Genomic DNA, 18,144 nt, shown 5'->3' on the forward strand with positions numbered 1-18,144 from the left:
TTGATGTGGCAGAAACGTCGCCAGACTGTTCTTGCTGATTTCTGACCAATATTTTGGCATTGTTCAGACGTATGTGCTCATGTTGCTTTCCTGCTTACTGTTTCCTTCAAACTGTGGAGTTGTTTTTTTAACAAGAGGGATAACAATGGAAATAGCATATGATTTTTCAGCTCTGAGTAGACAAAGATCTTCTGCAAAGAGAACTAGAATAAATGAAAAGAGAGAGAACCCCGAGCTTGTGGAAGAGACTGGTGACACTGACTCAAAAAAGAAGAAAAAAACCAAAACAAAACCAAGTCTCCCCAAAACAACCACTACTACTCTGAAAATGGCTGACACTTTGTCTTTAAATGACTCCAGGTAGTTTGCAGAAATACCTTTCTGTAGATAAATAGAAATAAACTGGTAGATATGTAGAGAAGTTGCAAAGTGTTATGAAGAACAGGGCTGACAAACAAGGATGGGAGTAGGGGAGGACAAGGCTTTATACTGGTTCCTGCAAAAAGTCAGGCAGGTCTAGTGATCCTTCTGGGCTGTGGTGTCTTCGCCACCCACTTCTCCACTCCTTCCCCTACCTCCTTCCACCTGCATGGTAAGAGATGAGAAACTAGGGAACCTGTTGGCCAAGGAAGCTACTGCTCAACCTAAGTCAGCCTGGTATAGCTCCTTCTATGTTTCAGATGTCTAACCATGCCTTGCCACTAATTGCTACAGCCTTCAGTGAAAAAGCTGAACAAGCTACTGAGAGCTGCCTTCACTTTTTGCTTAGGCACCGAAGTGACAGTGCTTGCAAAATCTCCTTTCACCACCTTCACCCCCCCATTATTAGCTGTGGTATAAAAGCTATGATAGACTTGTATCAAGGTAGAGGTCACCAGAAGTGGGCTCTGGCATTGCTAAACTTGAACAAAGAGTGTTTCAAAGTATAACATAAAACCCATCAACTTTAAAACTTCGGTACCGGATGTCAAATTGGAAGGACAAATGTTTCTCTTCCAGTAAGTCGTAACGGAGTCATCCATTTCCACAGGGAACTGTGGCACCTTAACTCTGACTATGTGGGGAAGCATTGCCCCCCCTTTATAGCAAGGGGAAACGTTGTAACCACAGGGAAGAAAAAGTGCTTGGTGTTTTCTGTTGGGTAGAACTCACAAACCAAAATGCACTTTTAAAATTATTGCACTTTTAACTTTATTGCACTTTTAAAAGCAAAGTGCAATAAGTTTGTTATGGGCAGTAGTCAGGTTTAAAGACACTATAAACTTGTTATCAAATTATAAGGAACCCTGTAAGACTTGTAAATGTCTCTTCATAGCAACTGCTAATGCACTGAGATGGGAACTGCTTCAAAGGCGACTCTGTGAATTGCTGTGTCAGGTATGATGCTTGTTTTGTTTTGTGGGAGAAGAAAAGGTAAGCTTAAACAAGGAGGTGCTCTGGTGGAAGGACATCTGCAGCTGAGATAAACTGCAAGTAATTTGACAGCATCTGATTTCTTCTTTTCTAACATGTACATAACTGTGGAGGCAGTAAATTTTATGTACTGATCTGCATATTATTATTTTCCTTCTTCAGCCTCCTGGAAAAAATGGGCTGGAACTTACACGTGTGGTGTTGGTCTTTACTGTAAACAATTATTGGTGATCGTATCAAACAGGGCTGAGGGAAGCTTTCCCTGATGAACTGATGTGATTTGTCCCCACAATCAGCCCTCTCTTCTGCATAGTCTTGAAGACAAATATTTAAAATCTCGCAATAAAATATTTTTCAGTATCCAGACACTGGAATAGGCAATGAAACAGTTATTACCATTGTGCCCCTCTGTGGAAGTATGCTGGAAATTATATAACTCTGGTGTGCTTTGCTTTGAATAAAAATACTTTCTTCAAGTTTGGAAGGGGGTGGAGGGGGAGACATTGTGGGAAGACTTTGTTCCCAACTGGCTCTAGTAAGGAACGCTATAGCTCAGGGTCTGAACAGTCTACATTTAACATAGAATAACAAGGTATTTATAAAGACAAACAGAAGAACCTAAAGTTTATCCTAGGCTGTAACAGGGGCATAAGAGGAACAGAATCAGAACTGTGAACTAGCTGCACTTGAATAAAACTTGTATTTGTGCATAAAGGTCTGCAGAATTAAAGCCTCAATGTAGCAAGGGGAAGCAATTGCATAGTTTTCCTGATAGCTGAAAATAGTTCAATTAGAAAGATAAAATTCCATTTTCTTCATAATTAATAGTACTGTTCCTTCTCTTTTTAACTTTTTTTTTTCTTCTACATCTGCCTGCCTTAAACTGTTTCTCTATTTCAACAGTGCTGTGCAGAGTTAGAATTTGACTACGGTCTGCTGCCCACGTCAGCTAAGCCGATAAAAGGGAAGGTAAGTGTGCTTGCTATGACCATTGCTGAGCCTGTTAAAATGTGATGGTAGTTTTGTTTGTTCCTATTTCTTTTCCTGACCTGAAAGAAATAAATAACTTTCCTTGTGAGAAACTTTGCCAAGTTAAACATTCAATAAAAATAATTTGAGATACATATTTATGTATATATGCATGCATATGTATATACACATACAAAAGTATATTCAAAACGTTATTGCAAAACCAGTTTCCTATTGCTTCTGAACAGTCACTGTGACAAAATAGAGGCATTTGATAAATTGCATTTTGAGAAGGATCAGAGGCTACATCTTCCAATTTCTTTTCCATTTTTCATCACTTAAGTAACATTAGGTCAAATGCAGCTGCATTAAGTGTTGCTTCAGAGGTTTCCTCTAGCCATCTTCAGATAACACCTCTTCAGCACTAAACATCAAGCAAGTGGTGTGCATTCAGGGGCAGGAGATGGTGGGGGCAGTGCTTTTGTCTCCATGTGGCTGAGCCAGAGCTGACATTCTGCTCGTGCTGAGGGAAATCTGACCTGTGTAGCAGGTGCTGTACATGGGGCCAATGTTCCCCTTCTCAGTCTGTCTGGTTGGCTTGGCTTGACTGAAAGGGTTTTGGTTTGGGTTTTTTCCTTTCTTTCTTCTTTGTTTTTTTCACAGGGTTTGGTTGGTTGGGTGCTGGGTTTTTTTTGGGGAGGAGGGTGTGTCTCCTGTCCTGCTCATCTTGCCTGGTTTTGTAGTATCTGGTTCCAGACCTAGTTTGAACCAACACGTCTGTTGCAAATGTAAAGTTGAATTATTTTCCCTCTTCCTGTATGTGTTCTGCCTATTAAGGATGTGAGTTTTTCTAGACAAAAAAGCAACAGATGATGTATTTGTGTAACTGTTAGTATTACATTATGCAGATGTAACTGCATGCATGTTGGTGTATTCAGCATTATTGAACAGCAGCAGTACTTTGTATTTTTCGATTAGCAGCTCCATTGCTCTAAACAACTGTGGAGTGAAGGACCCATCTTGTGCTCTGAACTTCCCAGGACACTGGCCTCAGATGTTTCATACTGGCGTAGTACACCTCTGCTAGGTAAGACCTGGTGGTGTTGGCTATTCTTCTGTCTCCTAAAATATAGGAAGAGTTGACATGTGGTATAGAACAGTATCACTGGTGCTAAACATGCTGATAGTGTGGAAAAGCTATTGTCAGCTTTAGCCTATTGTTGCATGTAATCCAGGAGGCTGAACCATGTTTATAATGCTTGCAATTAAAGGCCTGAAAAGGTCTGTTAACCTAACAGGAGTCCTCAGAAACTTAAGGAACTACTGGTATAAATCATACATCCAAGCATATTCCTGACAAGGTGGATCAAGAGGGCTTGAGTTCTGTTCTTCCTGTTCGCTCTGACTGGCACACACTGAGATAGCAAGCAATGTCCTGCTACTTTGCTGCTGAGCTGTGGTCAGTCCTGGTTTAAAAAGTTGAACGGGTAACATAGCTGCTGAGAATCAAATAATTGTATTTGTTGATTTCTCCTGCATTCATAAGCTGTTCATACTTCCCTGCACCTCTTGAGCCTTATGAATATTAAAAGCAACCACTGACCAATATGCATTGCAGGGCCACAGAACTGCAGGGTGCACTTGGGATTTTATAGACAAAGCATTTCTTCCAGAGTAAACTGGTACAACACAGTGACTATTCTCACACAAACTATAAAATGCTTAGATGTAATTCTATGTCATACTGGGGGAAACAAAAGAAAATCTTGCTTGACTGCACATGCTCCTTATAAGAGCACTACTATGCTGCTTTGAAAGGGCTGTTTCAGTGGGCCAGCTCGGAGTGTTCTTGCAACTTGCTGTAGTATCATGATCCAGACACAATTAAGGCTGATATTCTTGGCTTGCACCAATCAAGTATTGATACAAAAAAAGGACTATCTATTTCCCAGACCTCTCTGCCACACAAAACAGTTCACAACAACAAAGCTGTCCAACAAGGAAATTTCTATAACCTGGCTGATGGAAAATCCCCATCCCCAGGTGCTGCAGACTCTCCATCTACAGAATATGTTTAAGGCTGCGTAACCTAATCCTTTCATACCAAGATGGAAGCTGCCTTATTATAAATCTGTATTTGGTTGGTCTCCTTCTTGATTATTTTAGACTTAGTCAAAAACTGACAGGTGACTAAATCCAACTTTGCCAATGACCTCCGCTCTTCATAATTGTCTCTCTTCACAGATGCTCTGACCTTGGAAACCTCATGCCTGAATAACTTTCCTGTGCACGGCTGGGATCAGCCTTGTAGACACAGCTCTGGCAGCTGCAAGTTTGAAAGCTGTGACCTGGGACATGCATCCACTTCAGATGTGACATTGGTGGGGTGCAAGTAAGATAGAAGAATAACCTCTTCGGGGTGAAGGGTGGAAGAGTCCATGGGATTTAGCAGGTTCCAAGGGAAAGCTGTATCCCCAGCACATGCCAAGTTCAAAAGCAGAGCATCTCTCTTAGGAAATACTGGACACTCAGTGGTCAGCTAATGGTGTTACAGGGTAATATTTGCTTCTTTTCACAAAAGTAATATTAAAACTTTTTATTGAAACAGTTGGTATAACCACCAGCCAAATACAATGATGGTGTTTCCATTTCATGCTGTAGAAGTGAGGCATGATGTAGGCGTTCTTGTGTCTATTTTCAGTATTTAACTCACAACTGACACTCCCATTCAGCAGCCAAAATCCTACTGGCTTTGAGGAGTCACTTTTTTTTTTTTCAGAGTTTACAGCAGGAGTTCTGAGGTCTTTGCTTATCGAGCTGCCTCCTTAAATCTTGAAAACTGAGAATTGAATTGCTTAAGATTATGAAAGCTAGCTAACTATTGTCAGTGAATATTTTAAAAGATAAGGATGTTCCTGGAGATGCAGAGGCAGGCAGTCTGCAGGAAAAGACTCAGCAGCTCTTGAAGCTTTTGCCACTGGTTTTCTGTAGAATTGTGTAGTGTGGAGGAGGTTGGGAGAAGGACTGGTGGTGGTTTTTGCTGTTCGGGGGAGGAGGGATTGATGTTAGTGATGAATTTGTCTGTCTTTGAGAGACCAGCTGTCTGACTGTACGGAGAGGGGTGACTTGGTTGTTATGTGCTTAAGGAAAATGGGCAATATATCCTACTGTTGTTTGGGCAATATGCAAATAAAGTGTGTATTGCCAGGTGGAAAATATGCTCTGCTGATAACCATACCGATGCAGACCTTCCTGTTTCCATTACAATGATGGACTCTTCACTTACTGAGGTGAGTGCCGTCGCTGACGCCCGAGATGTGGTTTTGAATGGGTTCAAGCATTTAGTGGCCTACTCAGATCCAGATTGAGCAGCTATAAATCAGCACTGCTCCAAGGTGAATGGAGCTGGCATCTGTCAGCAGGGTGCTATGACATTTTGTTCTGTGTGGGGTAGCCCCTTCTATTGGGGCACACTTCTGGAATACTGTAGTTATAGACCAAAACATCTTGATGTTTGCGTGCAACTGGGTCATGCTTTTAGCTGGGGAGTATTTTACATGTGATTTCAAGGCTTGAGACAGCGCTGTTTCTGCAGTAGTGCTCAGTTCTGCCAGGGAAGTCTGAGTGATTTTTGCTCTCTTTATCCACCTGCAAGAAGCCGCAGGATGTTTTACTTGTGAATGCTGCCTTTCTTTGCACTTTCACCTACAGCTACCATGTAACAGCTGAAAAACATCTTTGCTGTATGAAAACTTTCCTTCAGCTGGTGTGCTCAGATATGCATTTGCTGCTTTATCCTGCACCTACAGCCTGAACTGTCAGTTGGCTTTCTTGTAGAAACAGCAAGATGAGCTGCAGCTCAGCACACCTAATTGTGCTCTGTGCTCAGTGCCACAATACTCACTACTGAAATCTAGACCTCAGTCCTGCCACCAGGGTGTCTGTCTAGCTTTACAAACTCCAATATTGGTGCTGGTGGTGATGATGGGAGAATATTGGTCAGTGGTTTCTGTGAACCTGGAAATAACCTTTGCAAGACTGATGAGCAGGCAACCTCAGATCTACTCTAGCTGGTGTGTGGTACCTGCAAGTGCAGTAATGGTTCAGTGGTGGCAGCAAATCAAGGCAGAAAGTGCAGTGAGGGTAAAAAGCAAGAGTGGTGGGGGTGCCTGTGGTTTCAGCACGCTGTTCTGTTGGGGGTAAAACAGGTGAGGAACTCCTAGCTTGTGCTGCTGCTACTTAAGCTATTTTAGAGAATAATCTCAAGGGCTTTTGCTTTATCGAGTCCTTCTGGAAAGTCACAACCTTGCAAAGTTGTTTGAAATGCCTGTGCTTCATTGCTCTGGAGCTTTCTGTAACTCCAGCTGGGCTCAGAAATGTCATTTTCCATTTTTGATTTCTTTCCCACGTGAATATTCTAGAGGGAGAAAGTTAAAATCTTAAGGCTTGCCCCAGAGAAAAAGAAAATGGGCTGTGTCCGGCATCTGTTCTAAAAACTGTGACATGCAGCAAAATTTGAATATCCGTGTTTAATAGGAAAAGTCTCCCTAGGTTTTTTGTTACACTGTGGTTGCAGATGTGTCTGAACAGATCAAGCCCTTCAGCATGTAAGTAACTTAAGTTATTTTATCAAAGCATTGTGACCATAGGAGTTTAGGGGCTATTTATTAAAAGAGCTCTTGTGACAGCTTGTTGAAGCTTGGGCTTTTTATACTTGTTTTGATTTATAAATGCAAAGGTAGTATCACAGTCTAAGAAACAGTTGATAGGCCTTCCACTAATGCTTGTTTTGGAGTAGTTATACAAGACTGTGGCCAGAATTTGTCTGTTGTGATAGCATAATAATCCAAGGATCCTCTAATTGAAATGATGAAGAGGAGAAAAAGTGATTAGGAGTGTACTGGATTAGGATCTTTTTTGAATCTTTTTATTAGGAAGAAGAACCATTCTCTAATGCCCTGTGCAAACAAATTTTATTAGGAAATCTAGAATGTGGGTGTTTCTTGTTGTGTTTTTTCTCTTTAAGTGTAGCCTATGCAATCTATAGGAGCTCACAATCCTAATAATCAGTATGGGGTTTTAAAAACTGAATTAAGGATTTTCCTTCATTGCAAACAAACCACTGATCATGTGATTACCTGGGGAGGGAGAGAGCAGGTAGAATACTGTAATGCTTTAGTCAGTTTCAGGTGATACAAGGGATTTTTTTGTTTGTTTGTTTGTTTGGGTGATGTGGGGTGGGGTGTGTGTGCATGTTTGTTTTCATTCCACCATACTATTCATTTTCACCTTCTCCTTCCCCAATACTCCTGTAGACCTAATGGCCTGAACAAAGCAAATACAATGCTGTACTTCCTTAAGCTTAATAGAGAATTCAAATAAGAATAAAAATAGCCTGCATTTGCATTAGAGGAAACATGCGGCTGGCTGGGGCAAGGCTCTGCGAGTGTGATTGAGCTCCGATGGGTGGGGGAGTGGGGAGAAGAGAAAAGGCACTTGCTGATGTTGGAAGCTGTTGATTGTTCTCAGAAGTGACTGGGGGCCTTGGTCACCTCCTTTCCTATTTTGCTGGGTTTCCTGAGTGGGAGGGAAGATAGTAGAACATAGGTGATCACTTGCTGATATGGTTTTTCTGTTGTCCCGCCCCCCACTTCAATAGTGCTCTTGGACACTTGATATGTAGGGAGCTACCCAAAGCTGGCTAGCCTCATGACTTCTCTGCTTGGAGATAGGTTTACTTTTTGGTTGGTTTGGGTTGGTTTTTTTCCTCTTCAACAGTGGGTGGAGTTCATCACAAGTCATTACCGACCTAAACCTTTAAACTTCTGTTTCACCCTGTATTTTCACCCATAAAGAGAGATCAATCTATCAGTTGAATAAGTAAACTGGAGTTCCCCAGGGTGAAATGAGGAAGAGGGATATTTCTCAGTCAGTATTTCCCTTGCCAAATTAAAAGACTGAAGAGGATGTTGTTTTTGTTTGTGACATGATAAGACTCGGGTCCAAACTACACTGTAGTGGCTGAAGGAACATGAGCAAAACTGGCCTTTAACTGCTGAATTCCTGTCTGCTGTTTGCATACAAAGGAGAAGGCCTGAAACCTTCTGAGCTGGCCTAGGTAGTTGTTATATACGATATTGAAAACCAGCATCATTCAAAGACAGACATTAAAATGTACAACACAGCATGCAAGTTTTCTGTGTTCTGAATCATCTGCTCTATTAAGCTGTTAATAGTCAATGCTTTTATTTACCTAAACGAGTCTGACATCTATAGCCAAGTGAAGCTCTGTGCACCTCACTTGTAGGGTTTGAGGTCAAGACCTTGAAAGTGGATGTATCTTGATGCATGGCATTAAGATAGAACAGTGGTGTGGTAACACCTGTCAATCACTTGAAAATGTGTGTTAGAAGCAAAACATGAAGTCAGGAATGAAAATACATCTCTAAGTACATTATTCCTGAGATAAGATTTCTGCGGAAATATAGTTTTCACTCCTAATGATGATAACATGCTAAGCTACATACTGTATGTATGGGTGGCTTTGGACTAGCAGATGAATCTGCATGCATTTAACATCTAGTTCTTCACTGCTGAAATAATTTAGGCACAGCTGGGGGAATTATGGAAACTTTGACATACAAATTTTCTACTCACATGGCAACCCTTTCCCTGATACTAACTCTTCTCTCTTTCCATTAAGATTGACTGTGCAGAGCCAACACTACCAGCCAGTCTGATCCCATCCAGGTCAGGTTTTGTGCAAGCTTTTAAAAGCCTTTATCAAGATTGTATAGTATAGATGAGTATCTGAAAGAATTTTGTTTTGGCAGCGATCACTTAGCATCACCCCAAGTTCTTACATCCTCTTTGGAAAGCACCACACCAGTAACAGGTAAGCCCTTAATGTAGGGCACAGATGTGTGAACTTTCTGCACTGAAAGTCTTAGAAATAGATATGCTCAAGCCTGCACACTTACTGAACAGCAAGAGCTCTGTCTTCTGTTGTCTGGTATTACAGGCTTTCTTGCTATGGAGGAAAAATCACTCAAGTTCTTACGTGAGAAAGAGGAAGATGTGCCAACTTCGGTAGCAATGGAGAAAAACAGTGATAAGGATCCGGCTACTCCCGTATCAGGTACAGTAACTGCTGCAGCACAGTGGCACTTGAGCAATGAGGAAACGGCTTCCTTCCAGCACATCTTTGAAGTGAGGAAGCTAAGTAAGAAAAATAGCTTAATTATGATTGCGATTGTGACTTTTTTTTTTTCTGTTGAACACACTTTTGCCTGTGAGTGCTCTTAAACCTCCCTGAAACTCTGAGTAGGAATAAGGCTTTACCTGCTTGCAGGAGACCAGTAGGCTACAGCACTGCAAGAAGTAAGCATGAAATAACTTAGTGAAATCTTGATGCTTGCTCAGCTGGCAAAACACGGTGTGAGTACTAAACCCCAGGTAATTTTGGGAGAAGAGAGAATGTTTTCATGGTTTTAAACAGTTTAGTGACATAGCTAGACTAAATAACACTTTCCTCTCTTTCAAAACTGATGCTCGCCATGGAAGAAGAAGCTGGGATGGATCAAGAGGAGAAATGAGGATAGAGGCTTTTATGTATGGTTCTGTCTTTTGCTATAGCCATAAACACCAAGAAGAATTATTCTTATCAGATCTTATGGTGCTTCTTCCACTAAAAACTAAAAGCAAAACAAAACTGGAGTGTGTGTACACGGTGTACTTAAGCTATTTTTAAAAAAGCTGATCTGAATAAGCATCACAGAATATGTGTACATGCTTGTTTGCAACCATTTTTTTAACCTTTACCTAAATATAAGTCTTTTTGTCATCATTTCTTGCTTGGTTTTGTTTCTTTCTTTAGTACTATCTTCCTGAAGTTTCCTCACTTATATGTATTTTCTTTCTACTAATTTGCCTTTACTGTTAATTTTCATATGTGGTCTAGGTGTCTTTGGCAAGGAGGAAACAGATATGCAAAACAGATCAGAAAGAGCCCAAATAGCTTTAAAGTCTGAAAATCCTACTGCTTGTTGTACATCTCTGAATAGAAAGTGTTTCTAGTATTAGAACAGAGACACTGATGAATCTCCACGTGTGCTTTTTTGCTAATGCCACACAATGTCTTCCAAAGGTGCTTGGGAGACTGGTTAGATACTTAGGGCTGCTGCAAAAATCAGCAGGGACAAAAGGGAGTGCTAAGTACAGGTTGTTAGTGTGAAGGATGAAAAGCACTTCAAATCTGAAGCTTGTTGTGCCATTTCTTTGGTCTGCATCTTTGTGGGGGTGTATGACTACATAAACAGCCAAAAAAAAAAAAAAAACTAGATGTTCTAAAAGGTATAAATAGCTACCAAAGTTACTGCTACACAAGAAACTAGTGTGACTCTCAGACTTTCTTCAGTTTCTTAACTATTTTCTTTTTTAAATCCTTAATAGCTGATTTCCTGGAGGTTATTTTTGCCTGCTTTAAAACTTTTCTAAATTGTGGGACAAATTACATTTGAATTGGCATAATCAGTTCCTGAATTTCCCAGTTCATTACCATTCCTCTTCTGGCAAAAAGAGGGAGTTTTTCTTGGCTCTATCAGCACCCTGATAGTTCAGTTTTTAGGTACAAAGGACAGTCCAAGTGTCAGACTATGTTTGAAGCTTATGAACCCCTGAAATACCCCAGCTGTGTGCATTTCACAACCTGGTTATGCTCGAGCTCTTCAGTAACAGCAGCTGAAGTAGCATCTATTTCTTGACTTATCTGATATTCCGTAATATGCAAGAAGATAGTTACAAACACCCATCACTTCTGTTAGTTTGTGTATGGGATTCATTTTTTCTTTTTTACATATTCTTGCACTTATAGAATTCCCCCCCCCCCCCCCCCAGATTAATTATAAACTGTCTCTTTAAATAGCAAACAAAAAAACCCCATGCTGATAGCAAAATAATGGAATTAATTTATACAAGGGAATATTACTGTAACTCCTGCAACTGCAACCAGGAGTAATAGTCTCACTGGTAGATGTGTGACACTTCTTGTGATTTCCCCCCCCCCCCCCTCCCCAAGCCAAACATAATTATCATCCCACTTCTTCCTTTATGTCTTTATGGTGTTCTTTGCTGCTGCCTCTCTTTTTTTAATGCTCTCTCCTGGAATTTGTTGCAATTTTTTAGCCCTGTTGGTTAATGGCTAGTACATTGGGTGTTGGAGGCTTGCTTTATTTTTATAGTTATATTTGGTTTCTGGAATGTTTCTCCCCAGGAGCAGATCTGACCGTGAAGGAATTCTGCCCCATGATGGAGGAACACAAAACTGCATTTCAAAACGTTTTGAAGCAAGACCCGGTGAGAGTCCTAGTGACAGTGAAACATGGAACTGGTTTGGCTAAGCAGTGACAAAGAAAGAAAAATACTGCAGGAGGGGACAGGCCCCTCCAGTGGTGGTGTGGCTGTTCCCTTGCTATCACTACTCTCTGCTATGTCTTTAGGAGGTGTACCAGGAAAAGAATAATAAAGAGCAGAGTGAGGAAGCACCAGCTATGGTTCCCAGTAGGAAAGGTAAGAGGTTTTTGCTGAACACATCCGTGTAACTCACTGGAGTGCATGCCTTGGTCACCGGGGTCAAGAGGTGTAAAGAGGTGCAGAGAGCTGCCTGCACCACAACAATTATTATGAGGGGTTTTTTGTTTTAAGGAATAGTAGCTGCAGTTAGAGATCAAAATGATTAGCAGTGGAGAGAAGGAAAACATTATCATGCAAAATCTGCTTCTCTGATTTCTACAGCTCCATCTTCTTCTAGATAGGAGGGAAAAATTCTTAGGAGCTGCAAAGGAGTTGGGATACTTGAAACAGTTCTGGCATGCCTGCTCTCCCCAGACTTGTAAAGCAGCATCCTCTATGGTAGCTAGAGCTTGGGGTAATAAGATACAGATAAGCAGGATGGTGTTTCTACTGAACTGTGCTTAGACATCTCCACTCTTCTAGTCACCTCACCTTTTGCCTTTGGAGCTCACTAAAAGCTAGTGATGTAGTAAGTCATGTAACATCCTGAACCTGTGGGCTGGGAACTTAAGCCAAAACCTGTAATTAACCATTCCTGTACTAATTAGATTCCAGTTGAAGCCAACTAAACTAACGTTTGGGGCTTTGTACCACTGACAGTGTTGTGCTGTCTTACTGATGCTCTAACCCTAACGTACTCTGAGGTACACAAGTGGGTTTTGTTGGCAAGGGCTTAACACTGGAAATCTTTAACAGTGGCTTCTGCTGAAGTTTAAAAGACTTTCATAAGATGGTTTGGGGAGGCTGTTTTTTCACTTTTTTCTGAGAACTTTTTTCCTCTTCTCAGGGAGTTCACCCACTGCAGGTGGCATTAAAGGAGATAAAACAAAGCAAAATGAGCCGTAAGTGTTCTGACTTTCAATGATCACCTGCAGGTATGAATTTAAAGCTGCAGTCTGTTACATAATTGCTTCTTCTTATCCTACAGTGACTCCCCTAATGAGAAAGAAGTAGAGGTAAGTCTTGACTGCTTGTATCCTTAAGTATCTTGGACATCCGAAAGATCTTGTAGATAAGCCCTGATAAATATCTTGATGCCGAGTAGCTTAAACTGGATGTGTTTCTATAAGTTGGATTCTGAAATCTGTCTTTCCAAGGCCAATGGAAATTTTGGAAGAGAGGAGAAAAGGTGGAAATCTGTGAAACTGAACAAAAGATTTGTTGCTACGGAAACATTTATTTTCAAGCTTGAAGGAGCATAGCTGTGACCTCCTCCCAGACAGAATGTGCTGATTTAAGACAGTTTTGTCAAGACACAGATGGCACACTGCATGCTGCCAGGATACCACCTATTCTGGCTGCAGATTATTTCCCCCATCACTACAGATGGGAAGACTGGCTTTGGGGAAGTGGGCCATGTTCACTTTCTCTTCTGTATTTCCCCTATAACTTTATTCATGGGGTATAGTCCCAAATGTAATGTCAGTATCCAAATCTACTTTAAAAAATTCTGCGTCACTTGGATTATTCTGAAATCTTTTCCTCTCCCATAACAGGCTGAATTTCTGAGATTGTCCTTAGGTTTTAAATGTGACTTGTTTACCTTGGACAAGAGAGTGAGGCTTGAAGAAAGGTCCCGAGACTTGGCTGAAGAAAATTTGAAAAAGGAGATCACAAATGCTCTAAAGATGTTAGAGGTTAGCATTGGCCAAGGCTGGTAGGGTGGATGGGATGGATGGTTGTGAAAGGGTCTCTCGTAATACGGCTCTTTTTAGGATTTGTGTGTGTGTAACACATTATAAGCAAATCTGAATGAAGTTCTTAAGTGACACACTTGAAATACGAAAGACTTTGCAGCTGAGGGGTAGCCTTTATCTGACTGTGGGGCAGTGAGGAAATTCTATTGCACAGATGTTGGGCAAGAACCTCTGTCTTCAGCTGATTTTATGCTAGGTAAGCTGAAGTCTCTTCCCACTGGAGGTCTGTATCCAAGTTACACTGAGCAAGGATATTGGACCTTGCGACTGTGTGGGCCTGAACACAGCTGCTCGGTGTCATCAGTTGGGTTCACCCTTCTTTCTCTACTAATAGCTCACAGTGTTTTTCTTACCAATATGCCTCTTAGGCTTTAGTTCCTTTGTGTGAAGAAGATAACCAAGCACAGGAGATCATTAAGAAGTTGCAGAAAAGCTTGCAGTTCCTTAGCCAGTATGCAGCTCGAGTTGCCAGTAGAGCAGAGATGTTGGGAGCTATTAATCAGGTAATCATTTCCATGTAAATGTATTTTGTACAAAGTTAAAAGCTTCTAGATGTAAAGGGATAGCAGTATCTGTTTGCTAGGCTTCTGGTTCCAGAATTAGACTTGGGAATCTTGTGTATGTAATGCAGACTGACCAGTACAGCTTAGTCCTGGCTTTCTCTTCAGATCACTGTGTGTGGTGTTATAAGTAATCCCAGGCCGTGAGAGCAGCTACATTGCATTAGCATTGTGCAAAAACACACAACAGAAATATGGTCCCAATTTAAAACAGACAAAAATCCAAAAAAGAATTTGCAGCAGAGGGATCTATACAGTAGAGAGCACAAGAATGCAATGTGGTAACAATACTCTTGGTGCTCTAATGGTATTTCTGTGCCTTATGGAAAGGGCAGCTAATAAGATAAATCTATGGAAATTTACAGAGACCTGCTGAAATGTTATGTGTAACTGTGTATAATGTCAAAGAACAGCATGAAAATATGATTTGGCAATACTAGCAAATGCGTGGTGGCAGCTGAGACTGTAGATCAGAGAAAGAGATGAGGAGGAGTTGTAAGGGCTCAGAAAATGAAGACTAATTTATTTTAGGAGTAATCACTGGAGAAATGAGACCTGTGTAACTTGGACAAGTATTAGGAGATGGGTTGTAGTGAAACTTTTAAAAGGTGGACAAAAATGAGAGGATGTTGCATCATGGTGATACAAGATGAAAGTAGATGGTTAAGGGGGGGAAAAAAAAGTCTTAAACTCCAAACATGATGCAGTTCCTTAAAGAGCTGCTTCTTTTTCCTACTGCTGTTGCATTTGCTCTGCTAGGAGAGCCGTGTCAGTAAGGCTGTGGAAGTAATGATTCAACATGTGGAAAACCTGAAGCGCATGTACGCAAAAGAACATGCAGAACTTGAGGAGCTGAAACAGGTCCTGCTCCAGAACGAGAGATCCTTTAGTGCTCTTGGAGATCGAGGTAACTAAGAAAAGCTGCTTTGTCTTTCCTCTTTCTAGCACCTGACAGATAGACCCTTATTTAGTTGAAGCTTAAGATATTAGGTGGAGGGGTTATATGGCTGTTGTATCTCCTTTCCTAAAAAATAGCTATTTATTAACAGTATTAGAAACAACTCTGAAATTAGACTTCTGTGTGATCTGTCATGAATCTCGGGGTGGTGGGGAAACATTGCAAATGTGCAGTAATGTTCTGGCTTTTAGAAAGGTGCATTGCATGTGGTGGTGATAATCTTATGCCCTGTGAGCAGTAAATTTGGGTGCTCACTCTCCCTGGAGCACTCCCAGTAGCTATTTCTAGGTAGCTGAGCTTTGACTGCTCTCTGCAGATGCTTCCTGCTCTTTTCTAAGTATGAATTACGCACTCCTTAAGCACAGGTGCTCTGAATCTCCCCCTCTAAGCAGATGATACAGTGGTCGGGTTTTCAGATGGTGCTGTGCACTTGTGGCTTTGCCATAGAAGGATTAAATTCTTCTGAAAAATAGAGCATGTATCTTAAAAGCAGGAAGGGTAGTCTTGCACACCGGTAAAATCCTCGCAGGAGCATTCTGAATCACAGGTTATTCCTTCCTGACTGTAAAAGATTGTCCTGTAACAGGACACTGCCTCAGTAATAGGAGAATACATTAATAGTAGCAACAGAAATTGATGCTTGTAGAGGATGTATGACGTGCAAATATTATGAAATTATCTAACGAAATAAAAAGCTTTTTCCTGAAATCTTATTTCTGCTTTCTGAGAGTACTCTGATATACTCTTTGCATAAACAGATACTGCAAAAAGTCAGACCTTTAGTTGCAGATAAAGCTTACAGCATTCCTGTAAGCCTTTCTGATGTTTGATCTCTTCACAGATGAATCTGCGAACAAAAAGCTACCAAATTCTTTTAACTTTAAGGTAATGGCCCTTACAGCCTAATGTGAAATTTCAAGTGTGTGTGTGTGTGTTTTCCTTGCTTTGTCATATGCTAGTGCTCTGCTACATGCTTGATTTGGTGGTTTTCTGTCTCAGATATGGGCTGATATTATCAAACATGCTTATTTTTCAATCACCCCTACCTCCCCCCACCAATCCAAGGGAACTGCATATGGTGCCACTTAGAAGATGAAGAGTTCACAGAAGCTGAAATGGCTGTGCTCTCATGCAGTGCTTAAGAAATATCGTTCACGTGTGGTATTCTCATTGTGGTTACAGAAGCAGGGTTTAGCAAAGAAAGATGAAAAAATAGATGGGATCAATTCAAATTGACTGTAGGAATTCTGTGAGCACCATTAGGAGGAATTTAGACACATTCAGTTTTGGTGTTTTGCTGGAAGCTGTGTAGCCAGCCTCATTTCAGATGGGTAGTGGCGGGGGAAAGCAGTTAATGTGGAAAGATGCTGCTTTAAAGACTATGGTTTGGGTTGTTCTTATGATTTAATTCTTCTTTGTGTGTCACTTCAAGCTAAGTATCGTCATCTATTTTTTTTATACAGTTTGTAGAAAACCAGGGTAACTTATGTGATCAGTGAGTAATCTAGTCATTCCTTGATAGTCAGTAATGCCTCTTATTTGTATAGCCATCATCATCCCTACGAAGAGTTAGCATTGCAACATTGCCTAGGAGTGCTGGAAATGCAGGTATTGGGTTGCCTCTGGTAAGTAAGGGTTCCCAGATGGTGAGGCGCTTTACCTTCTCAAAACTGCCTGGGCTGAAGCAAGAAAATGCCAGTGCAGTAAGTGTGTCAAACTTCTTCTCTAGGCCCAACTCCATGAACCTGATGGAGATGAACGGACTGATAAGTTCAAGAGGAGATCAAGCAGTTGGTAAAGTTACTTGGGCTTGTCTTTGAGTAGGGTTAAATTTTCAACTCAAACTGTGCCTATATTAAGCAGCTTACGGAGCATCTTGAGGTATAATAACATGTAGGCTGCATCTTTCACTTTAATTATGTGCTCCAATAGGTAAATGAGCCTCCATGACTAAATGTTACAACTTTTCAATTACCTTGGCTTAAAATTAGAATATGAAAACTAGGCAGTTGACACTGATGGATTTAGTTTTCTAAAAAATCCTGATTTCGGGCAACTAATTTTGAAACTTATTTGTCTAAGGCCTACTCAAATAAGTAGGCTGCTGCTGAATTTCTAATTTCCTGCTATATATCTCATGGGAAAATTGAGGAAAATCTTATTTAAAATATGACAGGGGGCGACTAGGCGCAAAGCAAAATGAGAAGCGTCCTTCGCTACAGCGGTTCATTAGCACGTATTCCTGGGCAGAGTACGAAGACGAACACTCTGAAACCAAGTAAGTTCAACAGCAACCTCCTCTGAGGTGTGTGTGCAGGGTTGGCTGGTTTGTTTGTAATGAACTCTTAACTGTCCACCACATGATCAGGGCTATAAAGTCAAGCTGTGTGAGCTCTGTCAAATTGAATGCTTGACAGAAAAGCTTTGGAACTGTTGATGCTTGCTTACAGAAATGAGCGGTCGGAATCGCCTGCTGAAGCACAAGAAGAACCATCCAGGAAGGAAAGTGTCTCTGAGAAAGGAAAATATTCATCGAAATGGAACCTAGAGTCAGTGTAAGTTTTCTCACATCACTGTGAGGTAAAGCAATGTTTGGGTGGTGGACATGGGAAATCGAAGAAAAGCTGTATCTTTGGTTTGGTTGTTAATGCCTACTTCTTAAACCAACTGGGAATGAGGAATCTCAGGTGCTAGAGACTCCCCCTACCAGGGATTCATTACTAATCCTAAATGGTGAGGTAAAGAGGAGCCTCATGCCATGATCTCACCTCTTCTGGTTACTCTGTGACAGTTACAGCTAGGCTACTAGGTCATGCCAACATGTACTCTTGTGAAAATGATCAAGGATTTGAGGCCTGGGGAAAACTTACCAGCAGCTTTGGCACACACTGTGGCACAAATGGTTATCAAGACTAACTCCAACCTATTCCAGCTACTTTTCGCAAATATCTCGAGTCAAGGAAGAGTGCTGTCCTAA

General features: G+C 41.1%; 1 protein-coding gene across 1 annotated transcript in view; it reads left to right on the forward strand.

Annotated features, from left to right (window-relative positions):
* Window positions 1-18,144, forward strand: part of IRAG2 (inositol 1,4,5-triphosphate receptor associated 2) — a 44,132-nt gene that overhangs the window by 24,620 nt on the left and 1,368 nt on the right. Inside the window, exons 17-36 of the mRNA XM_074825866.1 lie at window positions 1,316-1,377; window positions 2,317-2,382; window positions 3,361-3,469; window positions 4,627-4,774; window positions 5,591-5,672; window positions 9,086-9,132; window positions 9,216-9,277; window positions 9,404-9,520; window positions 11,654-11,736; window positions 11,880-11,949; window positions 12,740-12,794; window positions 12,881-12,908; window positions 13,449-13,589; window positions 14,018-14,152; window positions 14,969-15,116; window positions 16,009-16,052; window positions 16,715-16,792; window positions 16,897-16,961; window positions 17,344-17,445; window positions 17,618-17,722. Coding sequence (XP_074681967.1) covers window positions 1,316-1,377; window positions 2,317-2,382; window positions 3,361-3,469; window positions 4,627-4,774; window positions 5,591-5,672; window positions 9,086-9,132; window positions 9,216-9,277; window positions 9,404-9,520; window positions 11,654-11,736; window positions 11,880-11,949; window positions 12,740-12,794; window positions 12,881-12,908; window positions 13,449-13,589; window positions 14,018-14,152; window positions 14,969-15,116; window positions 16,009-16,052; window positions 16,715-16,792; window positions 16,897-16,961; window positions 17,344-17,445; window positions 17,618-17,722 — 1,747 coding nt within the window. The remainder of the gene's footprint in view (window positions 1-1,315; window positions 1,378-2,316; window positions 2,383-3,360; window positions 3,470-4,626; window positions 4,775-5,590; window positions 5,673-9,085; window positions 9,133-9,215; window positions 9,278-9,403; window positions 9,521-11,653; window positions 11,737-11,879; window positions 11,950-12,739; window positions 12,795-12,880; window positions 12,909-13,448; window positions 13,590-14,017; window positions 14,153-14,968; window positions 15,117-16,008; window positions 16,053-16,714; window positions 16,793-16,896; window positions 16,962-17,343; window positions 17,446-17,617; window positions 17,723-18,144) is intronic.

The sequence above is a fragment of the Strix aluco genome, chromosome 5 (genome assembly GCF_031877795.1).
Source record: "Strix aluco isolate bStrAlu1 chromosome 5, bStrAlu1.hap1, whole genome shotgun sequence".
In the NCBI taxonomy this organism is placed as follows: domain Eukaryota; kingdom Metazoa; phylum Chordata; class Aves; order Strigiformes; family Strigidae; genus Strix; species Strix aluco.